This window comes from Dromiciops gliroides, chromosome X (genome assembly GCF_019393635.1).
Source record: "Dromiciops gliroides isolate mDroGli1 chromosome X, mDroGli1.pri, whole genome shotgun sequence".
Classification (NCBI taxonomy): Eukaryota; Metazoa; Chordata; class Mammalia; order Microbiotheria; family Microbiotheriidae; genus Dromiciops; species Dromiciops gliroides.
The window spans coordinates 38,550,432-38,571,242 of NC_057867.1; the positions used below are offsets into that span (position 1 = coordinate 38,550,432).

At 40.7% G+C, this 20,811-nt stretch overlaps 1 protein-coding gene across 4 annotated transcripts in view; it reads right to left on the minus strand.

Moving 5' to 3' along the window:
• LAMP2 (lysosomal associated membrane protein 2) overlaps window positions 1–20,811 on the minus strand; it is a 41,110-nt gene that overhangs the window by 12,541 nt on the left and 7,758 nt on the right. For 3 of the 4 annotated variants that reach the window (XM_043973830.1, XM_043973827.1, XM_043973829.1), the window contains exons 4-8: window positions 16,722–16,883; window positions 15,368–15,555; window positions 13,652–13,774; window positions 9,934–9,997; window positions 8,772–8,936 (exon numbers count right to left, since the gene is read on the minus strand). In XM_043973830.1, the coding sequence (XP_043829765.1) occupies window positions 8,772–8,936; window positions 9,934–9,997; window positions 13,652–13,774; window positions 15,368–15,555; window positions 16,722–16,883 (702 nt within the window). Of the gene's footprint in view, window positions 1–6,035; window positions 6,380–8,771; window positions 8,937–9,933; window positions 9,998–13,651; window positions 13,775–15,367; window positions 15,556–16,721; window positions 16,884–20,811 lie in introns of those variants that run through there. The other variant, XM_043973828.1, reaches the window with a different exon arrangement.

The window sequence follows — 20,811 nt, forward strand, 5'->3', positions numbered from 1 at the left end:
CATGAACTTGGAGATCACCTCCTTTTTCATCTATGTTCAAATAAACTAAGGATGCCAGATCAGTGAAGCCCCCATCTTCTCCACTCCTTCCCTTACCCAAATTCTCATGCAGCTGCTTGCTACCATATACCTATACATTGTTCTCCTGTAATAAAGCACCAGACCCGAGTCTGAATTCTTCTGCTTTGTTGGTAAAATTAAATGCTGAACTGGAGTCTGACTCATATTAGTCTTCCTCCAAAATTATATATTTTATTCATAACCACAACTAATTTAACAAATATTACCAATTTAGTTTTCATCAAAAGCCATACATGAGTAAAGTGAATCAAAAAGGCAATTCAGGCAACAAAGCATCAAGGAAGAACTTTATCACCTACTTCAAATGCTCTCAACTAGAAGAAAAAAACTAAGTTCAAGTAGCTCTTGACTTAGGGGGAAATACTTCATTAGAATTCAATATTTTATTGAACAGAATTCAAATTTACTTTTGCAAGTTCTATAAGCAATGGAAAAGCCATCATTTTAACAAGATTCCACCCTAAATCAAAGTTAATTTCATTCTGAAAGTCTTTTGATGGCCCGCCACCTGGTGAGGGCTTAACACCACCTAATGCTGAAAAGACAAAAAAAATTTATTTGGGGATTAATTAAAGTCACAAAAGCAGTACAGATTTCTTCACTTCCAAAAAGCAAAGTTACAGGGCAAAGGTGAATAGAATGTTATTAGAAAGGGCCCAACAGAATAAATAAATGGGCAAGGCAGAAGAGCTTTGCAGCTGAGATTTAAGAACAAGTTTTAACTAGATTCTTCAAACTGTTACTCCTTAAAATGCTAGACAATGTTTCAAATCAAGTTTCAACATGATTGCCATGGTGCAAACCTACACTTGGAATATGCCTGTTACTCAACTAGGAAGAAGGGCCCATCCTGTTCTGAATTTGTTACAAAGCCCCAAATCCGGTCAAACCAATTACATGCCCATCTCTGATACCAAGCTCTCCTTGAGAAAGTAGCATTAAGAATTACATTTTGGTGTGATAGCTTCAATTCGCAACATTATCAGCCTGTTCTCAGGACATTTGTCCTATCACTTAAATTGGAAAAAAAAAATAACCCGATAACAGCTCAGTTGTATCCTGGTACCTAAGGGAAAAAATTGTATTTTGTTGATGAATGCAGACAGTTCATGATAAAGAAAATGAGAGTGCTGAAATGGCCTTCTTAGAGAAAGATGAAGAGATGAAATATTTGTTTTTGTTTTTTGTTTTTAGTGAGGCAATTGGGGTTAAGTGACGTGCCCAGGGTCACACAGCTAGTAAGTGTTAAGTGTCTGAGGCCGGATTTGAACTCAGGTACTCCTGACTCCAGTGCCGGTGCTCTATCCACTGCACCACCTAGCTGCCCCGAGATGAAATATTTGAATAATCAATCTGTAAAACTGTAAGAGATTGAAGATGTTGCCTTTTCCTGTTGTATCATGTTAGAAGACAAAATGTAGGGGCAGCTAGGTGTCACCGGCCCTGGATTCAGGAGGACCTGAGTTCAAATCCAGCCTTAGACACTTGACACTTACTAGACAAAGGGTAAGTCACTATATAGCTTAGCCTAGTTAAGGTTTAAGATGCTCAAGTATTTGGGTGCTTCCTAGTTATTTAGTTGTTTCAGTCATGTCTGACTCTTCATGACCCCATTTGGGAATTTCTTGGCAGAGATACTGGAGTGGTTTGCTATTTCCTTCTCCAGCTCATTTTACAAATGAGGAAACTCAGGCAAACAAGGTTAAATGACTTGCCCAGGCTCACACAGCTAGTAAGTGTCTCAAGTCAGATTTGAACTCAGGAAGATGACACTCTCCACTGTGCTACCTAGCTGCCCCTTGAGTGGTTCATATTTCAATGAAAATTAAGCATCTTGCAAAGCGAAAGGAAAATCAAAGACTAAAAGCTGGAAGGGGGAGCAAAAAGATCATTCATCTAGTACATTCTCTCATTTTGCAGAAGGGGAAACTGACAACCGGAGAGGGGCAAGTGATATATCCAAAGTCAAACAACTGGCTGGTACAGAGGCAGGAGTTATGACAATCAACTCTTCACAAAGGGCTTGGTGATAGCAAAAAGGAGAAAACTGAATCCATTGAGTTATTGAGAATATGTCTCCAGGGACCAAGTGATCTATTGAGATAATAACTTTCTTATTTCAAAATTGGAGGGTTCCAAAAAGAACTGAGAAGTGAATTACAATCACATGTGTAATACAGAACTGAAGACTACTTGAGGAGAATGTTCATGATGCTGACCTACCCTGGGCTTCTGAATGAGCTCCTTCGACACTAAAGACCCATGATGGACCTTAGAAGTCAGAAGAGAGACTACATAAACTGGTCTAAGATGCATACAAGCTCTAGATACTGAAAGAGAAACATGGTTTGCAGTTTGTCCCCTTGTGAACCAGTACAACTAACCCTTGAAAGAGCCTTTGCCTTTTGATAATCCTAAAAGTGGTGCGACAGAGAAGGCAGAGCAGGACAAGCACCCCCTGGGTTTTGGAAGGATTCACAAGGAAAAAAAATTAATGCCAAGAAGCCTACTCACTCCCAGGGTACCCCATGGCCTAACCTCCCCCTCTCCCCATATATACACACCTTACCACCAACAAATTCTCCCTGCTCTGTAACTTTATCCATTGGTATAAGGGATGTAGAAACTCCCTTTACCTGGCAACTCACTTATAACCTGATGAAAGCAAGAAAGGGGATAAGAAGGTGGGAAGGAAGTGGGAGCCAGAGAGAAAATAATTGGATCTCACTTCCTTCAAGAGAATGCCCAAGTTTCTCCTTTAGAAAGAAAATTACACAGTATAAGAAATCTTGGTTTGAACCATTTTTTGTAACCAAGTTTCCTTAAGGAAAAAAACCCTTTATTTTTCAATGCAACACGTGGGTTAAATTGACAGGGGTTCAAACAATTTTATTTTATTTTATTTTATTTTTTTTGTGGGGCAATGGGGGTTGAGTGACTTGCCCAGGGTCACACAGCTAGTAAGTTTCCAGTGTCTGAGGCTGGATTTGAACTCAGGTCCTCCTGAATCCAGGGCCAGTGCTCTATCCACTGCAGCGCCACCTAGCTGCCCCTCAAACAATTTTAAGCAGAAACACATGAGAAAATATTTACATAGACCAGTTGCTCCTCCTGTAAACTCTCTTGTAACTACTGGTAAGTTACCATGAAGGTATTTACTATGTCAGATTTGGCATTCAGTACAACCTTGTGGTATGAATGAGTTATACACAAGGTGCACAGGACAAACAGCTACACAAAAAATCAGCTGAAATAGCTCCATATAAACTAATCCACATTAAAAAGAGAGTCAATGAAATTGCAAGTCAGCCCTTCTACAAAACAGTGGTAATTAGAGGTATTTTTAAAAGACAAGGCAGGTATATCATCTGGAGATCTAAATCTTCTCTCAACTGTGTTAAGTCCTATGCCTTGCTCTTGTGCTTCCAATTCATAAAAGCTTCAGTTTGAAATTAAAGTCCCAGAGCCTTTTTTCATTATCTATCCTCACTGTGCCACCAATATTAAAACGTGATTGTAGATTAAGAACTCTCAAAAGACTTTCCACATTTCTTTTCACTCTCAACAATGATGAAAATAGTAATCTACAGGTTTTGCTACCAAATCTATAATTCATCTTTAGGAAGCATTCGAACACCATGGTGCTGTGGCTCTATACAGCTTTCAACTAAGTACTGAGCTAATTCTGAAAGCACCAACTAACCAAAGGCCCATATAGCTAACCCATCACTTCTATGGGCTTGTCAGAGCTAGACTGAGCATGCACAGGGTACTATTTTGTGTAGATATCTAGGGAAATCTCTCAATGTGCTCTCTCTCTCTCTCTTCTCTCTCTCCTCTCCTCTTTTCTCTCTCTTCTCTTCTCTCTTCTCTCTCCTCTTCTCTTTCTCTCTTCTCTTCTCTCTTCTCTCTCCTCTTTCTCTCTTCTCTCCTCTTTCTCTCTTCTCTCTCTCCTCTTCTTTCTCTCTTCTCTTTTCTCTCTTCTCTCTTTCCTCTCCTCTTTCTCTGTCTCTGTCTCTCTCTGTGTCTGTCTCTCTGTTTGTCTCTCCTCTCTCCTCTCTCTCTTTGTCTTTCTCTCTCAATCTCAATCTCTCCCCATTTCCTCTCCATAGACAGACTGTCCAAAAAGTCTTTGTGCGGTTTTCAGCTACTTAAAACTCCAGAGACTCTTGAGACACCCTGTGTATATATAGTGCAGTGAAGATCTGTGGCATTTAAGTACCCACCCATATAATTTACAAGGATTGGATTGCAAAAAATAAAAATAAAAATAAAAATCTCCATTATGTTAGTAGTTTGTCAGTATCATCAGAATGTCTTCCTCCCTCTCCAGAAAAAAACAAGGAAAAAGGATGCTCTGTTTTGATCACTAACTTGTGTGCTTTCTGCTGCCCACCAAGCCCCAATGCTTTGCTCTACCCCAAATCATTTGTTCCATCTCACATCATTCTTCATAAACATTAGGTGCTGCCCATGAATGGATAACTGGTGCATCTCACCACAAGGCACCCAAGTGAGCACAAAAGAGACCATCAGCAACAACCACAATGCCAGTTCTAATTGCCAGCTAGTTGGCACAGTGGATAAAGCACTGGCCCTGGATTCAGGAGGACCTGAGTTCAAATCCGGCCTCAGACACTTGACACTTACTAGCTGTATGACCCCGGGGAAAGTCACTTTACCTTCATTGCCCCGAAAAAAAAAAAAAACCCTATGTGGGGGACCAAGTGGGAGGAGAGTGGAGCAACAAAAAAAATCCAAAAAGTCAGGCAGCAAGTCACCCTAGCCCAGAAACAAAGATGAGAGCATTTTTGGAGATGGGTGCTGCTTCAAGAAGACCCTGTGCAGGACACTAATACACCCGTATAAAAAGTAACTACACTTTGTCACCTAGATGCCAAGCTATTTAATCGAATGGGAATTCCCTTTTCAACTCAATACCAGCAAGGATGGAAGAAGTCGAACTACAGAGTACCAATGAGTACCGCAACAAAAAGCATAGACTAAAGGATTTAAGGGACTGCACTTTCGATGCCATCCAGTAATTTGTCTGTTTAAAACCAAAGAGAAGCCACAATAATAAAGGGAGAAACGGGAGGGGAAGGAGGGGAGACAGGAAGAAGAGAAAGGGAAATCTTTCTCTAACTCTGGTTTTTACAGTTACAGTAAACAAACTCGTTCAAGATGCTTTCAAGGGAGCATCCAGTGCTCAGAATGAGATATCGATTGGCATTGGCCAGTATTTCTGAGATCAAGACATACAGAATTAGCACAGGTTGCACAAGTTCATTTTCCAAACAGGTTATCATAAAAATACAGACGAAGCAAGTACAAATTCGGTGGAGAGGGGAAGGGGGGAAATGCCCCAGCTAGCTATATGCAGGTAATTCCTTTGATCATTAAACATTTTCCTTTACTCTAGTCATAGGAGTATAAAGCTCAAATGCTAAAATAGTAAGAAGAGCACAAACATGGGATCTTTAATCCATTTGGTTATAAATGTTTTTTCTTCTCTCTCTCTCTCTCTCTCTCTCTCTCTCTCTCTCTCTCTCTCTCTCCCCTGTCTCTCCTCTTCTCTCTCTCTCTTTCCCCCCTCTCCCCTTTCTCTCTCTCTCGCTCTCTCTCCCCTCTCCTCCCTCTCTCTCTCTCTCTCTCTCTCTCTCTCTCTCTCTCTCTCTCTCTCTCTCTCTCTCTCTCTCTCTCCTGTCTCTCCTCTCCTCTCCCTCCTGTCTCTGTCTCTCTCCTCTCTCTCTTTCTCTCCCTCTCCCCTGTCTCTTTCTCTCTCTCTCTCTCTCTCTCTCTCTCTCTCTCTCTCTCTCTCTCTCTCTCTCTCTCTCTCTCCCCCCTGTCTCTTTCTCTCTCTCTCCCCCCTGTCTCTTTCTCTCTCTCTCTCCCCTGTCTCTCCTTCCTCCCTCCCCCCACCATACCTGCCCCCCCCCCCGTTGAAGAATAGAGACCCAATGAGTGTACTTCTTAGTTAGGAAAGTAAAGCCACATGACCATGCATTTCTTTTTGCTTTTTTTATTACTGTTGTTATTTCTGTTTCAAAGACCACACCCACCCTAGGGTGTAGGTTGTAGCTAAGGGTCTTTTAATGGAATGGTGTTTAATTTTGGAACTTGCACTTGCTTCATCCTACTGTAAACAGTGATTCCGTTTACAAGGTCTGATATCCAGCATAGCTTTTTCTTCTGCCAATCATGTAAGCAACCACTATAATGATAATCAAGCCTGCAAGCCCGGCACCAACTATAATTGGGATTATAATGTTGTCATCATCCAGTGAGCACTCCTGGGCTGTAGATAGAAAAAGTGTGTGACAAACAGTAAATACAAAAATCTTTGGTTTGTCTGTAATTGATTATACTGAGCTTACATTTTTTTGCTTAGTTTTCAAAAGGCATGTTGATGCAACCAACTTTTTGAGGCAGATCAAAGCCCTAGAGAATTGGAGATGACCCCAAGCGGGGAGTTGGCAAACACAAGCCCAAGCCCCACCCCTCAAGGCCGCCTGCTCCTCCTCAAAGAGCTGTTGCTTTATTGGAAATGCAGAAGGACCACAGAACCAGAATGGAGGCTTGACGGGGGTTGGGGAGGAGGGCAATGTCTACCAGGTGGGCGGAAGCCGTTTTTCCTTGGGCTTGGGTAACTTGGGAACTCCAAAAGAAGTGAAAAAAAGTGGGACTCCCTCCCAACTCCCAGATGGGGGCCACATCCCTCAGTTGTTTGCTTGGGATTAGGGTTGGAAATTGCCAGAAATGTTGGAGGACCAGGGCAGGTCTTATCCTCCCCACAGAAACAAACAACTGAGCGATAGATCACAAGAGTCAAAAAGATGGGCTGTTTCTTCCCACTCCCAGATAAAAATTCTAGATCACCCTGGCTCCACAAGCTCCTAGATCAAGAGCTACATGGGATTTAAGAAGCCTTTTAGGTCAGTCCTCTCATATTACAGGTGAGGAAACTGAGGCCCATAGAGAAGAAGCAATTTGCCCAAGGTCACAAGATAGGATCACAAAAATATAGTGGGAAGGGACCTCAGAGGGCAGCTAATCCAACTGCCTCATTTTGTAGAGAAGGAAACCGAGGCCCAAGGGAAGGGAAGTTGATTTGCTGAAGACAACACAGGTAAGGAACAGAGCTGAGATTCACACTCAGGTCTTTTGCCTCCAAATCAAGGCCTCTGTTCTACCATATACCATAGTTCTCCTTCTGCGACCAATCCACATTTCCGGTTTTCCACCCCAATTCCTCCCTACTTAGCCAAGCATGCCTGGTGTGATTTTAAGCACCTTCAGACAAGAGTCTATTTTCATAAATAGATTAATATATCACATTATAAAAGTTTACCAGGTTTGTATGTTCTGGATGGGTATTCTTAAACCTTTATACATGTAAGGCCATAGCTCCAAATGGGAAGAAAACATAGTTCATTTCTATTATAAATAACTGAGGAATAAACACATTTGAAGAGACTCAAATCATCAATGGAAATCTGAGACCAAAAGCAACGTCAATAACATAGGAGGTCAGAAAAAGATATGTGAAATAAAGTTCTCCAAAAAACCAAATTGCTGAAGGATTGACACGGGAAAAAATTAATTTCAGAAGTAAACATTTGGGTTGCAGTGATGTGAAAAGCTTAATTTTCACAGAATGAGATCAAATTCGAAATTCAACCCCACTCCAAAGTCATTGAGATGCTTCACAAAGCATGGCAAGTTTTATTTACAATACACTCTAAGGCTTATGGGTTCTATTTAACTATGAGAATTCTGTATGCAGAAGATGGGAATAACTGATATGGTCCATTTATCCCTGGTTGCAAAACAAAATCAAATAGAGAGAAAGGGCATTTTAGTGAAAGAAACACATGCATGGCTTAGAATTTGCAAGAGTAATAATCCTGCAATTCTATTAATGTAACTTTTTTTTAATGCTTCTAAAAAGTTGGCATTGCTTTTAGGATCAGTATATATACCACTGGAGAAATTCCCCAAAGCCCACCTGTGCTCAAGCACATATCATTTGAAGTTCTGTGCTTTGTTGAGCTGGTCAAGATAACCCTAATTTACCATACTTTTCAAAGACCTTCAGTCAACTGGTCACTTGAGGTTTGAAAAATAAAAGCAAAAAATGGATTTCTCAATAGTACAGATATCATAGGGAGAGTTCCACTATTCCTATCTGCTGACCTTAGTTATCATGTTCCTATCAAGTACTAAAACCTGTCCTCAAAAAAGGACAGGGGGTGGTCTAGTGCAGGGGTCAGCAAACCCATGGACTGTGGCCAAATCTGGCCTATTGCCTGTTTTGTTTTTACATTTTCAAATACAGGAAAACTTTATTTTAAAATGTAAAAACCATTCTTAGCTCACAAAAACTCACCTGCATAGTTTGCCAACCTGTGGTCTAGCCCATTAACTCAGTTCACTAAAGCTGTTCACATTTCTTTTTTCATACATTTTCTTCTTTGTGTTTAGCTCTTCTTGAATTCTCTAACAGTCTGATCAACTTAGTCTGAGCAAAGCGAGTGCAAATTTCGGTCTCAATCTGCAGTTCGGCCTGTGCACAGGAATGCCCGAGGCCCAGAAAAGTGCCTATTTTCTCTATCGGGCTGTTGTGTTCGTGACTTCTGTGATAATGAGTCCACAGAAGAAGGTTTGAATAAAATCTGGTTGATTCTTACCTGTAGAATACTTTCCTCCCATCACATTGAAAGGTTGCACCCTTAGATCAAAAGTCTTTATTTGAAATGTGTCAGAAACTGCAATAGTCTCCTCCTTGTTGCACATGTAAGAGCTTCCTATCGGGGCATCCCAACAGTTAAGGTCGTTATTCGCGGCAGCAAAATCTTTAAAGAAAGATAAAGATTGGTTATTTCTTTAAATATCAACTTAGAGCTTATGGAAGGTCTTAAGATTCTCAGTTAAGTGTGCTAGCTTCAGATGCATAGAACTGCTTTTCATAATTTACTATTTGTAATAGGTATTGGGTCACTAAATGTCTTTAATATTCTCCTTCGAATCTTAGAATCATAGACTTGGATCTTGAATGGGCCCTAAAGGCCATTTTACAAAGGAGGAAACTGAGGCCCAGAGAGGGGAAAGAACTTGCTTAAGGGCACATAAAATAAGAGAACTAGAGGTGGAACACAGAAGTCATCTAGTCCAATCCCCTCATTTTACAGAGGAGAAAACTAAGATTCGGGGAAGGGAAGGGATTTGCTCAAGATCGACATGGGATCACACAGTTAGAGGTGGAAGGAATCTCGGGGACTGTCTAGTTCAATCCCCTCATTTTACTAAAGGGGAAACTGAGACCCAGAGAAGTTAAATGCTTTGCCTAAGGCAAGTCCTCTGACTCAAGTCTGATGCCCTTGTCATCCCACCACTCTTAGCCTTTAGCCTTCTCTATGATCCAAATAGATCTGATCCTTTTTAGCTATATTGTGAGATAATATTTGTAAAAAAACAAAAAACATAAAAAACCCACTTAGCACTGTGCCCGGAACATGGGGAGGGGGGCTACTATAGAAATGCTTATTCCCTTCCTCTTTCCCTTCCCTACTTTGAAAGGGCTCAATACTCAAATCATTTCAGAGTTCTATCAATAAAATTTCTTTAAGCAAGATTCCAAATTGTAGAAGTGACTTCATTTCCAACAATCATCTACCATTTGGTCTTAGGGAGAATATTAGAGGAACTCTAACTAGTTAAGTGTTTGCTAAATATAGATAACCCAAGGTCAAGTGACAAGTCTCTAATAACCCTTGTTGATCCTCTCTCCTTGTCCCCCCCACGCCCTCCTCCTCCTCCTCCCTCAGGTTTTGAGGACCCTGCTTAGCTTACCAGAACCGTTTACAAAAGACAAGCTGACATTCACCCCTTTCAGAAAGAATCGGTTTCCATTTTTCTGTTTGAAGAAAGTTTTCAGTTAAACAACTCATCAGATCATCTCCCAACTGTCTACAGAGTACATTAAACACCCAGAGGGGAAAAAGCAGACCAAGGCCCAAGATAACAGAACAGATGAAAGCCAGGCACAGATCAATATCGTTGAAGAAAAATAGAAACTGGACTTGGGTAGAAATATGTGGTGAGGTGGACAACTACAGCAATGGAATGAGGCACCCTTCTCCCCCCAAAAAAAACCCAAAACAAAACAAACACAAAACGCAGGAGATCCTGAATCCATGGGAGCAATTGGATGCTGGGATAGGGACTGGGACTGGGATTTCATTGGCCTCAGAGACTTCCAGCTGAAGGAACATCTTCTACCAGTGCAGGTTGGAACCTTTTCTGCAATTTCTAGTCTTCCAGAGTTACTGAGGGCATTGAGAGGTTAGGTGACTTGCCCAGGGTCACACAACTGGTTAAGTATCAGAGACAAGTCTTGAACCCAGGGCTTTTTGGTTCTCTATTTGCTACATTGTGCTATCTTTCCTAGGAGGCCTCAAAAGAAATACCAAAACCTTTTCTAAATTTATTTTATTTTATTTTTATTTTTGTAAGGCAATTGGGGTTAAGTGACTTGCCCAGAGTCACACAGCTAGTAAGTGTTAAGTGTCTGAGGCCAGATTTGAACCCAGGTACTCCTGACTCCAGGGCCGGTGCTCTATCCACTGCGCCATCTAGCTGCCCCTACCAAAGCCTTTTCATGGAATATTTTCCTTCTCCTTCCTCACCACAGTTTCAATCTCATGGCCCTTGGCCACTTAGGGTTCCCCAGATCATTCTAATTAGCATCATGGGGTAAATAAATAGGATTAAAAAATCCAACAACGACAAAAAACAGATGTCATTGTTTCCTTTATGGAGCTCAATGAATCAAGCCTGAAGGTAATATAGACCACAATTAGGTTTTATGGTACCGATGACAGTGGGTTTTTAAAAATCTTATTTCATTATTCAAAGGGTTTTATTTGATAGTTAGATTTAAGTATCGAACTATTTGGGAGTATTTTTTGAAACTTTTATTATCCCAAAATGTTCTCAAACTTCATTTTCTGAGGACAGTCTTGATTGTTGTAAGAAGCCAGATGTACTTCAAACATATTGTAACACTGGACAAATAAAAAATTCACTCAAAAAAATCTTCACAATAAAGCCCTAACATTGTCCTGTTACCAGAGACAAAGGATACAACTTTTACATCTAGCTCATCAGAGCGTAGTTCTATGTGTATTTTTTTAAAAAGCAAAACTAAACATCACAGGAAAAACAACATTTAAAGGTAAGTTTAAAAATATCATAATATTGCTGACTGAGAGGAGCAGAACCAGGAGAACATTGTACACAATAACAGCAACATTGTGTAATGAACAATGGTGACAGACTTGGCTCTTCTCAGCAGTGCAATGATCCAAAACAATTTCAAAGAATTTCATGATAGAAAATGTTCTCAACATCCAGAAAAAAAAACAACCTGTGGATTCTGAATGCAGATTGAACCATACTGTTTCTACTTTGGGGCTAGATTTTTTTTCTGTCTTTTTTGAGGTTTTTCCCTTGTGTTCTGATTTCTTCTTTCACAGTATGACTAATACAGAAATAAGTTTAATGGGATTATACATATATAACCCATATCAGATTGCTTTCTGTATTGGGGAGGGGGGAGGGAAGGGAGGGTGGGAGAACAATTTGGAACTAAAAATCCTATGAGAACAAATGTTGAAAACTATCCTTACGTGTAACTGGAAAATAATTTAAAAAAACTTTTATTCTTTAAAAAAAAGATCAAATGAGATCATTGTAAAGCACTTTGCATAGTGCCTGGCTCATAGTAAGTTCTATATAAATATTAGCTATTGTTAAAAAAATTAAAATATCATATTATACATGAAAATGAGTCTAGAGTTATCCTATAGAATTGAAATTAGAAGCTTAACGAGTAATTTTGAATATGATTGTGTCATCAAAGATAAGCCAAGTAACAGGGGAGAAATTTCAAAAAAGGAAGAAATGGTATCTTCTTATCCAAATGATTCCTATCTAACTTAATAAATTAATCTATAATGAGTCTTCAGACTAGTTTACAAATAACTATCATCCCATTTGGGGGGATTAGAACAAAACGCAGCAAATGTGCTCCAATAAGAACCAACTGGGTGGGTGGGGTGGGGTTGGTTGGGATCTGTGACTTCTTCTGGAATTCCTTGTGTCTGCTTTGGCAAATCATCAGCCACTGAGTGTTAGAAAGGTGCCTGGGTCAGTGAGAGGTTAAGGGACTTGCCCACTGTCATTCTCATATGTGTCAGAGACAGGACTAGAACACGTCTTCCTGATTCCAAACCCAGTACTATGTTATGCTATCTCTACAATGAAATAATCCCTCATTTGAAAATGGCTCTTCTGTAATGCTTCTCTGATGAGCTCTAGTCACAGACCACTCCAAAAAGGGGCAAGACTCTCTCTCTCTCTTTTGTTTTTTTGGTGAGGCAATTGGGGTTAAGTGACTTGCCCAGGTTCATACAGCTAGTGCAAGACTCTCAAAGACCACAGATTCCCACTTGCCACAAGACTGCCGAAACATGGGAATTTCAGAGTATGTGCTGGAAGGGACCTTGAAGGTCGAGTCCAACCCCCTCATTTTACAGATGAGGGTACTGAAGCACCGAGAGGTTAAGCCACCTAAACTGGCCCTAAAACTTTGAGAATACTCTGCATATAGAGTTATCACCCAGGCAACAGTAAAGACCAGGGTTGATCATCCTTGATAACTGTGCGTGTGGCCGAGGAATGTAGTGCATAGGGAGGAAAATTGCCACTATGGGCTGCATTGATGTTAGGATCAAAAGGAAGAGTGTCTTTGAAAGGCCTAAAATATTTCTAGGGGGCCATAATGGGGTTCTAAGTAGCAATATTAAAAATACATGTTCTTAGCAAAGGCTTTTTAAAAAAAACAACCAAATCATTAGTATTTTGGGAACTCCTTTTTCTTCCCCTTCACCAAGCTGTGTGACCCTGGGCAAGTCACTTAACCCTTATTGCCCTGCCAAAAAAAAAAAAGAAAAGAAAAAAAAGAAGCAATTACATGACTGGGAAATTTCATGAATGGATTAAGCCTACCATAATTATTCATACAAGGGACTAGCTCCCACAGGCCACCTTTTGGGAAAGAGCTGGAGAAGGGTCTCCTTAAAGGCCTCCTCCTCTGATGCCTCCCCGTTGTGGCATGTGGGGGATCCTGGGTTCTTGACGGCTATGCCAGTTGAATACAAGTTCTTGCAGACCTCACACCAATCTGTATAGACTCAGGACAAGGCTATTCGCCTATTGTCCCACAATAACCAACTCAGAATGGCCCATTGCCATCAAAGATGGTCTACTAACGTTGCAATCTGCAGCAGCGGAGGGAAAATAGATCCTTGAAGTATATAGCTTGTCGATTGATGCTGTCCCCACCCCCCACCCCCAGAGGAACGTAAGATCCCTAAGGACAGGAACTATTTTGGATTTAGCCCTGTGCCCCCAGCAGCTAATAAAGTGCCCAGCACACAGCAGGCACTTAATAAGTGCTGCTCTGAACAATTAGGAACCCAGAGATCAATGTAAAACTGTTACTTACTATAGCAAAAAGAAATGCGAGATACTCGATGCTGCTGCCATTCAACCAAAGCATGGCTGATTCCTTAAGACACACACCATTATAATCCGTCGTATTGGGGTTGATGTTCAAAAGTGAAGTAACCTTTAGGGAAAGTAAGAAAGGACTAAGGCCTTATGTGATCTTTGAGACTGAATAAAATAGCATGTGCCTGGATTCTGCCAATTAAATAAAATATATAGCTGGATCACCATAATTCAATATAATTGGGTTTTTTAAAAAAATTAATCCTATATATTTTACTTTATTCATTGACAAACATTATTCTTAGAAGAAGTTCACAGGTCTTACCAGGCTACCCAAGGAGTCTAGGACCCCCCAAATGGTATAAAACCCCCAGTTCTAATTAAAGCTAGATTTTTATTTATTCTTTTTTTTTCAGGGCAATGAGGGTTAAGTGACTTGCCCTGGGTCACACAGCTAATAAGTGTCAAGTGTCTGAGGCCAGATTTGAACTCAGGTCCTCCTGAATCCAGGGCCGGTGCTTTATCCACTGCAACACCTAGCTGCCCCCTAAACCTTGATTTTTTTAGGGCTTTTCTGGGCCTGTAAGCCATAATTCAGAAATATACTTTTAGATCATAGCAAAGGAAGGAAGTGTTCCCCAGTAAGAAAGAAGTTTCTTCAATTAAAACACCAAGGGAGGGGAAGCTAGGTGGTGCAGTGGATAAAGCACCGGCCCTGGATTCAGGAGGACCTGAGTTCAAATCTGGCCTTAGACCCTTGACACTTACTAGCTGTGTGACCTTGGGCAAGTCACTTAACCCCAATTGCCTCACCAAAAAAAAAAAAAAAAACACTAAGGGAGGGGAAACTAGGTGGCACAGTGGATAAAGTACCAGCCCTGGATTCAGGAGGACCTGAGATCAGATCCAGCCTTAGACACTTGACACTTACTAGCTGTGTCACTCTGGGCAAGTCACTTAAACCTCATTGCCCCCCAAAGCAAAAAAAAAAGCCAAGGGAGTATGCCCTTTTTTCTGGCGTATAAGAGTTACATACATCTGCCTTGCTTTTGACACAGAGCCCTGGAAATAAATAAGATGCATTAGCTGGTTCTCCTGCATCAGTAGACAGTGCTTGCCAATCTATGCCTGTTATTTGAATCCGCCACCCCCGCCATCCTTGCCACCCTCCCACCATCCCACTCCTCTGGTAATCTAGAGGTCAATGCTTTGGATATAAACCTAAGATTTTTTTTTTGGGTGGGGCAATGGGGGTTAAGTGACTTGCCCAGGGTCACACAGCTAGTAAGTGTCAAGTGTCTGAGGCCAGATTTGAACTCAGGTACTCCTGAATCCAGGGCCAGCGCTTTATCCACTGCGCCACCTAGCCGCCCCTAAACCTAAGATTTAACATGAACTGCCTGGAAATAAGGCCCAAGTATTTATACTCTGGGTTGGCAATGCAGAATCACAGGAACTAAGCCATTTTTAAGACTAAGAAGGATTCCTACTACTGGAGAGCTCTCTCTCAATGCATATTGGGCATTATATTATTCAAGTTGTGTTAACCCTTCTTCATGACAAATGGGGACCGATCCAAATAAAAGTTACAAGACAAAGCCATGGAGCCTTTGAAGTCCTCATGATTCCAGGGTCAATTGGTCAGAGGTTGAAAGGAAAATGGCCCATTGAGAAGGAAAGAGATGAGGAGAAGAAGAAGAGATAATTGTACCTTATCTTTGGTGATGTTCAACTGCAGCCCCACAGTGGCCAAGAGACAAACAGCACTCCCATTTTTAACAGAATATGTACCAGGATGGGGTTTTTCTTCCGGGATAGGTTTTGAAGTAGGAGCAGGCACAGTAGTAAGGGTGGTCGTTGATACAGTTGGCACAGTTTTATCTTTGTCACAGACATACTCTGAAGGGGAAAAATTAAGATGGCTTCACCATGGTGTTTTCCTTTTGGTGTTTTCTTAAGTTTGAAAGCTAGGAAAAAAGAAAACATTTCTTCCCAAAGGAGCCCACGTGACTTGTAGGATCATAGATGTGGAACTGAGATCATTAACCCCCTCATTTTACTGAGGAAACTGAGGCCCAGGGAGGAGAAGGGACTTGCCCAAGACCATAGAAGATATCAAGTGGCAGAGTCAGAATTTAAAACTGGGAGTTATCCACAATGGGTAAAAAACAAGCAATTATGGCCTCAGACACTTGACACTTGCTAGCTGTGTGACCCCTGGGCAAGTCACTTAACCCTCAAAGTTAAAGAAAAGAAAAGAAAAGAAAAGAAAAGAAAAGAAAAGAAAAGAAAAGAAAAGAAAAGAAAAGAAAAGAAAAGAAAAGAAAAGAAAAGAAAAGAAAAGAAAAGAAAAGAAAAGAAAAGAAAAGAAAAGAAAAGAAACCAAGCAATTACATGACAGGGAAATTTCATGAATGGATTAAGTCAATGACAAAAACAGATATTGGGGGAATCTAAGTGGCGCTGCAGTGAATAGAACACGGTTCCTGGAGTCAACAGGGCCTGAGTTCAAATTTGGCCTCAGACACTTACTGGCTGTGTGATCCTGGGCAAGTCACTTAACCCCAACTGCCTCCAAAAAACAAAACAGAACAAACCAACAACCAGATACAGGAGTTTAGAAAATCGAGATGAAGGAAACCTTGTAGAAGTAATTCAGTTTTTATCGAACCCATGACAAACTACACTCCATGAGTTTTTAGGGTCACAAGCATCATGATAAAATCCCTCTTCTTTTTTTGTGGGGCAATGAAGGTTAAGTGACTTGCCCAGGGTCACACAGTAAAATCCCTCTTCTGATGCAGGTTGGCACCTTCTCTCCAACTTCTAGTCACAGAAAGATGCTTGGTGCTCTGAGAATTAAGTGGCTCACCCACAGTCACCCAGCCTGTATTTGGCAGAAGGGGAGGATGAAGCCAGGTCTTGCTGGCTTTGAGACCAGGTCTCCATCTACTAGACTATGCTGCCTTGCTAGGATAAGAGGCCTTAAGGAATGCTTTCGAATAATGAATCCAAGTAAAGTCTGAAGTTTCAGAGCATCCAACAATGTTCTTTTGGCATGTTACCTCTGGTGCTTATCGTACTGTTGTGGATAAAAGCTTGTGCAAGAATATCCCAATAGTTGTGAGTGACGTTGCCTTCTTTTACCGTCATTAAGCTACGGCATCTAAAGAGTTCATCCATTGGAACATCAACTTCACCAACCTCAAGAAAGGTGCTTACTTGTCCTACGAAAAAAAAAAAAAGATGGATTAGTGTGGACACTGGTCTTCTACCATGTAAGAAAAAGAATATGTTGCCAGAATGATGAACTAGCATGTGCCTACAAGTTATAGAAGACCTCCATTTTATTAGGATGCCTTCGAGATCTCTTAACATCTGTGAACAAGAATACTCAAATCACGAAGAAAATAAAAATGATTTGTGGATGAAGCCATGAACTTGCTTGAAAAAAATCTGTTTATTAACTTTAACAACCAAGAACTAACATTTACACAGTGCTTTACATTTTGCAGAGTTCATCGCTTATCTTTTTTAAACAATTTATACTATATTTTATTTTTCCCCTATTACATGGTTTTTTTTTTGTTTTTTGTTTTTTTGTTTTTGCGGAGCAATGAGGGTTAAGTGACTTGCCCAGGGTCACACAGCCAGTAAGTGTTAAGTGTCTGAGGCCGGATTTGAACTCAGGTACTCCTGAATCCAGGGCCAGTGCTTTATCCACTGCGCCACCTAGCCTCCCCCTCCCCTATTACATGTTAAAATAATTTTTTAAACATTTGTTAAAAAGTTTTGAGATCCAAGGGGAAGCCAGATGGCGCAGTGGATAGAGCACCAGCCCTGGACTCAGGAGGCCCTGAGTTCAAATCTGACCTCAGACACTTAACACTTACTAGCTGTGTGACCCTGGGCAAGTCATTTAACCCCAATTGCCTCACCAAAAAAAAAAAAAAAGAAGAAGTTTTGAGATCCAAAAAAAAAAAGTTTTGAGATCCAAATTCTATCCATCTCTCCTTCCCTCCCCCCTCCCTGAGATGGTAAGCAATCTGATGTAGTTTATACAGAATCATCACTTGTCTCAATCCAATTTGTCAGTAATCCAGTGAATTAGGTACTGATATTACATTTTACAGATGAAAAAATGGAAGCTGAGATAAGTTTAGTAACTTAGCCCACAGTCACAAAGCTACTAAGTGTCTGAGACAAGATCTGAACCTGTCTTTCTAAAATAAAATCCAGCGTTCTATCTACTACTCTAATTAGCTATCTGATAGGTGTTTGTGTTTTCTTTCGCAACATAGCTAGCTAATATGGAAATATGTTTTATATGACTGTACATGGATAATCTATGTCTAATTGCTTGCTGTCTCAGGGAGGGAAGAGGGAAGGGAAGGAAAGAATTTTGAACACAAAATGTTTATTTGTTTTGGGGGGTTTTTTGTTTGTTTGGGGTTTTTTTTGCAGGGCAATGGGGGTTAAGTGACTTGCCCAGGATCACACAGCTAGTAAGTGTCAAGTGTCTGAGGCCAGATTTGAACTCAGGTACTCCTGAATCCAGGGCCAGTGCTCTATCCACTGTGCCACCTAGCTGCTCCCCATAAAATGTTAAAACACAACTCTTAAAAATTACTTTTACATGTAATTTAAAAAATAAAATAGAAAAATTTTTACACTAATAAAACAGAACCACTGCTCTAGATGGAAGGAAGAGTCAGTAGAATATGGCATGAACACATGAGTGCCATTTCTATATGCCCATATACAAAGATTATGAAAACTCTTGCTATATTGAACGTGTTCCACAATTGTCTGACAAAGGAACCAATGAATGTGGCTGTGACCTCATTACTGATCAGAAGAGAGAATATTTAGGAGAACAAGAATAATTCTCCTAAACCAGCAACTGAATTATTTCCATTACTAAGTGACTTAAATGACAACATGGTGACTTACTACATCACTTCTATGTAAAAAGAATTTTTAAAACCATTTAAGCCCCAAATAGTTTTAAGTACCTTCTCATAGTAGTTATAAGCATTACGTCTTTCCTTATGGAAAACTAGAACTGTTAACTGCTAACTTTTTTTAAAGTCTAGATTTTCTTCTTTCATAACATCTCTTAGTTATTACTTATTCATTCTACATTGCTTCCCTTCCCCTACTCTGTGGTCCAGCCAAATTGGTCTTTTCTCTATTCTTTACACATGGTATTCTATTCTCTCATCTCCATGCCTTTGCACTGGCTGTCCTCCATGCCTAGAATTCCCTCCCTCTCCATCAACGCCCCATGGAATTCCTCCCTTCTTTCAAGACACAGCTTGATCATCACTTTCTACTTGAAGCCTATACTGATTTCCCCAACTACTAGTGTCCTCTAGCCTTATATAACTTCCACTTTGTATTTAACTCTCTGGTATTTATTTTATATTTATTTTGGTTATATGTATTCTGTAAATACTTATTTATTAATCACTTGTTATCTCCCTAGTTATAATGTAAGCTCCTAAAGGGCAAGGGCTGTTTCATTCTCTTGTCTTTGTATCCCAGTGAATGAATAGAAAAAAACACTTATTAAGTACTTAATATGTACAATTTATTCTTTTTTTTTGGTGAGGCAATTGGAGTTAAGTGACTTGCCCAGGGTCACACAGCTAGTAAGTGTCAAGTGTCTGAGGCTGGATTTGAACTCAGGTCCTCCTGACTCCAGGGCTGGTGCTTTATTCACTGTACCACCTAGCTGCCCCTAATATGTATAATTTAATAAGTGTTTATTCATTTACCCTCTCTTCTCTATTCCTACTATCCCATTCCAAGCCCTTGGTCCTTCCACCCTTGGCTGGTATCCCTACTTCTTGAGCTCCCATTTACAGACTCATCCTACATATTCAATTCTGCTCTTGCTATGTCAACTCCTATGCTTAAGAACCCACTATGGTGGGGAAGCTAGGTGGTGCAGTGGAGGGGCAGCTAGGTGGCTCAGTGGATAGAGCACCAGCCCTGGAGTCAGGAGGACCTGAGTTCAAATCCAGCCTCAGACACTTAACAATTACTAGCTGTGTGACCCTAGGCAAGTCACTTAATCCCAATTGCCTCACCAAAAAAAAAAGAACCCACTATGGCTCCCTATGACTTACATATAACAAGCCTAAACTACTCTGTCTAGCTTTTGAGACCCTCTAGCAACAACAATGATAATAATAGCTAACATTTATATGGTGCTTACTATGTGCTGGGCTCTGTGCTAAGCATGTTACAAATATTATCTTATTTGATTCTCACAACAACCCTGGGAGGTAGGTGCTGTTATTAGCCCCATTTTACAAATGAGGAAACTGAGGCATATGCGATTAAATGAGTTGCTCAGGACTATATAGCCATTAAGTGTCAGAAACCAGATTTGAACTCAGATCTTCCTGACTCCAGTCCCAGAGCTCTATTTACTTTGACCAGGGCCCAATCTACCTATCCCAACATGCACTCTTCAACTATAGTCAGGTAAGCCTCTTGCAAACACTATGCTCATGGCTGCCTGCCTCAGGCTGCTCTCCCCCGTGTAGACTTCCTTTTCCCATGTCAAGTTCTACCTTCTCTGGGAAGCACCAAACCATACTCACCCTTCCATTTTCTGCCATCCTTCTAGGGAGTACCATTGGTTTGCTCCATGAATTACACACCGGTTTTATCTCCCTAGCTAAGCTACTCGAGAACAAAGACAAGTCTCAGGAGTTCTCCCCACCACCACCCATCGCACTTGCTAAGCACATAGGAGATGTTTAAAAAGTCCCTGCCACTTTAGGGCTCTAGAAACTCTAGCTTAACAATGAATACTCTCTTAGACTAGGCTGAGCAAAGACTTGGAGCATCTAGCTTGTCATCCCCTTCAAGACCTTTACACTCGGATCATTCACTTCCACATCTCAGGAAGTACAGCTCGGTAGACTACAGGCAACTATGAATTATTCATTAGCAAGTCTAAATAAAAAGGCTGCTTCCAGAATGGCTGTTATGGTGAACAAAATGAAACGCTTGCTATGTCTGAGAAAAACAAAAATATAAGTGAGAGCAAATCATGAGATCCAAGCTCTAGAGCCAGCAGGGACCTTGTAGACTATCATTTTATAAAGGAAGAAACTGGGGCCCCTTGGAAATGAAGGG